This window comes from Sturnira hondurensis, unplaced genomic scaffold (assembly GCF_014824575.4).
Source record: "Sturnira hondurensis isolate 20B ecotype Veracruz unplaced genomic scaffold, ASM1482457v3 Scaffold0004152, whole genome shotgun sequence".
NCBI classification, from domain to species: domain Eukaryota; kingdom Metazoa; phylum Chordata; class Mammalia; order Chiroptera; family Phyllostomidae; genus Sturnira; species Sturnira hondurensis.
This window is the reverse complement of record NW_028076783.1, coordinates 1,511,564-1,516,466: the sequence shown is the minus strand read 5'-3', so window position 1 is coordinate 1,516,466 and position 4,903 is coordinate 1,511,564. Positions and strand designations below refer to the sequence as shown.

Genomic DNA, 4,903 nt, shown 5'->3' with positions numbered 1-4,903 from the left:
GTTTCTCAGCTCCTCGACTTCTGCCACACAAGTTCAGTCTCCAGAGAAAGTCCCTAAATTTTACTGCTCTATTAGACACTACCGTCACAGAGGAGAATGAGCGAAGAATTGCAAGGCTGGGCAGGTCACTCCAAGGTTCAACACAAATACACATAGTTCTCAGAATCATCTTCCACAAATCCAACTTTTATCATCTATTCTTAAAACAACTTAATGATTTTCATAGACTCATGAAAGATGTTGATAACTTTATAAAATGGAAAAGACAATGTAATTTCCTTTAAAAATAGGCATTTTAAAAATTTGTTTTCTCATTTCTAATGTAGTATGATTTATTTCTTGGAGCTACCTTCCACATGCATACATAGTTTACAGAGTTCCTTAGCACCCTGCATTTTGGATTTTTCTACAAGACATCTGATCCTTTTCTATGTTCCTTTCCTATGGATTCAAAGGATTTATGCTACTTAGAATTTTTATTTTCTATTTATTGAAAGGTATCTTTCAGACTTAGGTATTGTCCTCAACCTCTCTTGCACAAAAGAAAACATAAGTGAACTAAATTGGTTGGTATTTTTAAGGCACGAACTGCCAGCTGACAGCAATTTAAACCCATGCTGATTTCAGAGATGTTAAAATAAAAAAAGATACAACAATAAATTACCATGGACATGTTCCTTTGCTTAAAACAGTCCCCACTCCGTTGAAGCTCTGTGTGTGTACCTCTCAGGTCATCCCTCCTCCCTCTTCACCCTGTAGATACCCACCTTTCTGAATTTTGTGTTTGTCATTTCCCCACTTTTCTCTGCGCATGTAGAAAATACCCCTAAACCTACTGTTTGACCTTGTTTCTGAACATTTCTACAAATGGAAATATATCATATGTATTTTTCTGACTTGCTTCTATTTTTCACTAGAATTCTGTTAGATTCACCCATGCTAACTTGTATAGCTATTATTTATACTTTTGTTGATATAGTCTATGCACTGTAGGCAAATACAATTGACCAGTTCTTCTGTTTGATGAACATTTGAGGATTTGCTATAACACATTGTTTTATTATAAAAAAATCTCTTAGTTGTTGCTTAGGAAGCATATGTGAGAGTTTCTCCATAGTATATACCCAAAAGGAAGAAGAATTGTTAAGATTGCATCTGTGGTGGGCAAGCCGTTTCTGGCAAGTGGTAGATAGTCCATATATTAGACTTTGCAAGCAATACAGTCTGTGTTGCAACAATTCAGATCTGTTGTTTCGATGTGAAAGCAGCCACAGACAATATATAAGTAACAGCTGTGGCTATGTTCCAATAAAATTTTATTTTCAAAACCAGGCAGTTGGCAAGATTTGGCCCTCAGGCTATCAATTCCTGCCCTCGATGATAAACGTCACTATTCTGATTGCCTACAAATGCTGCTGCACCTCTAATTATTCCCCGAGGCAAAATGAGTTCTGTCTTCACTTCGTCTATGAACTGGACTGAACGTCCATGTTCAGGGAACTCTGGGGAGAAGAGGAAGAAGAGCATGGGGACTTGGTGGTGGTGGTGCGTCCCAGGCCGTAGTCTGTGACCTGGGGCCATAGTCTTGGGAGAACCAAAGGCAGAAGAGGGTTGAGGCAGGGCAGGATGCTCATATTGGGCATGGGTGGGAGGTGGGGTTCTGTATGAGTGGAGGTTGGGGTCTCAGGTTTGAGCACAGTTCACATCACAGAAGCCACTGTGAAGTCACCATCAGGATAGGGGACATAGAAAGTCAAATAAAAGCAGCATTTCTTTTGGAGTTGTACGGTGTCCTTTATTAAAGAAAGTGGGCATTGTCTCTAGGGATACCTCTGTGAGGCTGGGTCTCCGCTGCCGTGTCCTGCCCTGGCTCCTATTTAAATGGGTTTGTTTTCTATGAAGATTGTCTCTGTCATCTCCGACGTCACGGTCTCACAGATCTCCAGATCCTGGCCACCCGGGACCTTCTCTACCTTGGCCTCTATGTTGCGCTTCCCTACCTTCTTAGCCACGAAGTCCATCTGTCTGCTGTGTGATGAGACCTCCGTTTTTGAACCACGAGTGACTCTGAAGCTCCTGAAGAAAGAGCCAATCCCACTGGATTGCTTACTTAAAGTACCTGAACTGCCGGACCTGCTCTTCCCCGGTTTGGGAGCCGTCCTCGACTCCTTCGCAGTGAAGCTGCGGCTGGTACTCTTGTGAGAGCTGTGTCTGCCCTTAACGCTGCTCTGCCCTTTTTCTTTTTTGTCGTCTCTTGTGCTTTTATGGCCAGATGATGTCCTGTGGGAGGATGATTTCCGGGATGACTTGCCCCCTCCTGTCCTGTGATGATGGGAGCTCTTTCTCGTGGAACTCCTGTCCTTCTTTTCTCTCTTTTCTTTTTTTTCCTTCTGAGCCTCAGCTCCAGGCTGGGAGACCTTCTGGCTTCCATCCCGTTCACTCATGTAGCCTTCACTCTTTAGGGTCGAGACAAGGGGTCCTGTTCCTGGGCCTTTAGCTCCTTCTGTGGCAGGACTTTTGGTTGTCGCTGTGCCTGCCAACACAAGGCTGCTGGCTGGGGAGACACTGGCAGCCCCAGCTGTCGCGATGGAACTGCCCAAGGAGGATGAGCTGGCAGCACCCACCAAGACCACGTTCGTACCCTCTGAGGATATGTTGACAGCACCTGCCATGGCCTTGCCGGATCCACTTTCTTCTGCACCCTTGGTGGTGGCTCCAACCAGGGCCGAGCCTACCTGGCCTGTGCCCACATTCTTGGTTGCTGCTATGCTCAAAGCACCTGCTGTAGGACTTGTTCCCACTCCTGCTACCGCCACGTTTGCTGTAGGACTTGTTCCTGCTCCTGCTACCGCCATGTTTGCTGTAGGGCTTGTCCCCACCCCTGCTACCGCCATGTTTGCTACACGGTTTGTCCCCACTCCTGCTACGGCCACGTTTGCTGCTCGATTTGTTCCCACTCCTGCTACCGCCATGTTTGTTGTAGGTTTTGTTCCCGCTCCTGCTACCGCCATGTTTCCTATAGGGCTTGTGGCCGTTCCTGCTACTGCCAGGCTTATGGCTGGCCCCGTTGCTGCTCCTTGGACAGTCCCTGGAGTTTTGCTGATGCAAGCTGAACCGGGCATTCTCTCGCCCCCAGCATAACCAGAAGAAGTGGCTCTGGAGACATCACGAAGCTTGTGAAGGCTCACATTATTCTGATCCCCTTCTCCTTGGAGTTCTGACATCTGTGCCAAGGGGAGGAGAAACAGGTGAGACAGAGATGACAAATCGAGACCACGACGGTCTGCTCTCTCTCATCCCGGAGCTGAGCAAGGCCAGAGCCCCTAACTAGAAGAACCTCTGAAATCTTTACATCTAAGCTTAATGGTGCCATGCATGCAACGTCCCATCTGCAGCACCACTGTCAAACAGTCACTTGGTTGTCTTGAACAATGCCCATGCCAGGGACAGCACTGATAAAATTCTCAATCTTTTCTCTCAATCTCAATACACTTTTATTTTGCACACTTGTGTTTATTTCTCTGCAAAACAGATTCTTTCAAGTGGGATTGTGGGATCAGGGGCTTCACACGTTTTATATTTCGGTGCCTGCTAAAATAAATTTCACGTGTGCAGATACACAAGGGGGGTTATGCTGATTTTAATCAGCAATGGTAGTGACAGGCAGACAGAAGAAGGAAGAGACCACTTGGGTTGGGGTGAGTGATCAGGAAGGGATTAGGCAATCAGGATGCTGTAGAAGGGATTACAACCCTGGATCTGAGACCAGAGCAGCTGATACCTAAGTTCTCTCTGAAATTTGGCCTGGGGAGACAATTGGGAGAAACACTTGGAATCTCCCCAGTGTGGTAAGTACCATCATGGTGGCCCTGCGCCTTTTAAAAATGGAATGCATTTCCCAGGTGAGCTTCAGCAAGCACCAAAGGCTTTGTAGGACCAGCTTTGATCTACTCTCCCAAAGCCCCTGCCCCATTATCTTGAGTCACTGTAGATGCTTACCACCAAGCTTTTGTCATCCTCTGTGGTCATCGTGTCCCCAGTTCGTTGTGTTGGGGTACTGCTGCAGCTCTCCACTGGTGGTCTCAGGAGATAGACCAGTTTTTCCCAATAGCAAAATAGGTCTTCTCGTGCATCTGAAGAGGGGCAGAGCTGCAGATAAAAAGTACGACCGGTAGCCAGCTTCAGGCGCAGCTGCTGTTTCTCACGATTGTGGATGGAGATCTTGACAAACTTCAAGGGCAGCAGCCTGGTGAGCTCTAGAACCTTCGTAGGCTTGCGACCTCTCCCCTTGGTGGGCCGGGTGTGTCGGGCATGCTCATCACAGACTTTAGTTGGTCGGGCCAGCAGCATGACGTCAGGTAGTGGGAGGATGGGGCTGGTGGATGCGATGCCCACCGTCACCATTCGGACACGGTTGTGTACGTCAATCATCTCTCCCTTCTTGCTAATCTGGATAAAGTCACTCTCAAACATTGGTGCATACTTGAAAATGTCATACTCTCCTCCCTTGTACAGTTGTCGCTGCAGGTCCCCCATAGAGGTATTGAACACACCCGTTGAACGGTAGCTGCGGGCCGTGTAATAAGGTAACAAACATTCACTGCTCATGTTCTCTAAATTTAAGACAGTGCCACCAGCCACTACTCGAGTCTCCGAGAGAGAGGGAGTGAAGGCAACTGCCCATCTCCCTGCAGGGGTCTGCCTGGGCCTCCTTTCACCACTGCATTTACCCTTCACAGTCCTTTGTGACCTGTCACCATTACACAGCCCTTTGTCCAGCCTCCAAGCAGCCACCCCATTGGGGAAGGGTCACCAGCCTCCCCCAGACAAACCACCACTTCCAAGGGTGACAGGCTGACTTTACCAGGAGGGAGGAGTGGGTAGCCTGGATATTCTTTCTAAT

The 4,903-nt window shown here is 47.4% G+C and overlaps 1 protein-coding gene across 1 annotated transcript; it reads right to left on the bottom strand.

Annotated features, from left to right (window-relative positions):
* Positions 1–1,858: 1,858 nt before the first annotated feature.
* Positions 1,859–4,608, bottom strand: GARIN3 (golgi associated RAB2 interactor family member 3). The gene is made up of 3 exons (XM_037045010.1): positions 4,000–4,608; positions 3,064–3,224; positions 1,859–2,868 (listed from the first exon to the last, which is right to left on the bottom strand). The coding sequence occupies exons 1-3, from the start codon at positions 4,606–4,608 to the stop codon at positions 1,878–1,880; spliced, it is 1,761 nt and encodes a 586-aa protein (XP_036900905.1). The 3' UTR covers positions 1,859–1,877.
* Positions 4,609–4,903: the final 295 nt, after the last annotated feature.

What these genes read in the sequence shown, in the direction of transcription:
- GARIN3 (XM_037045010.1), bottom strand. Translation starts at nt 4,608, where the DNA reads ATGAGCAGTGAATGTTTGTTACCTTATTACACGGCCCGCAGCTACCGT. An exon ending in AGGATGACAAAAGCTTGGTG is followed by an intron (nt 3,225 to 3,999) that starts GTAAGCATCTAC and finishes CCCTTGGCACAG; the next exon opens with ATGTCAGAACTCCAAGGAGA. An exon ending in GTCCAAGGAGCAGCAACGGG is followed by an intron (nt 2,869 to 3,063) that starts GCCAGCCATAAG and finishes GGTGGGGACAAG; the next exon opens with CCCTACAGCAAACATGGCGG.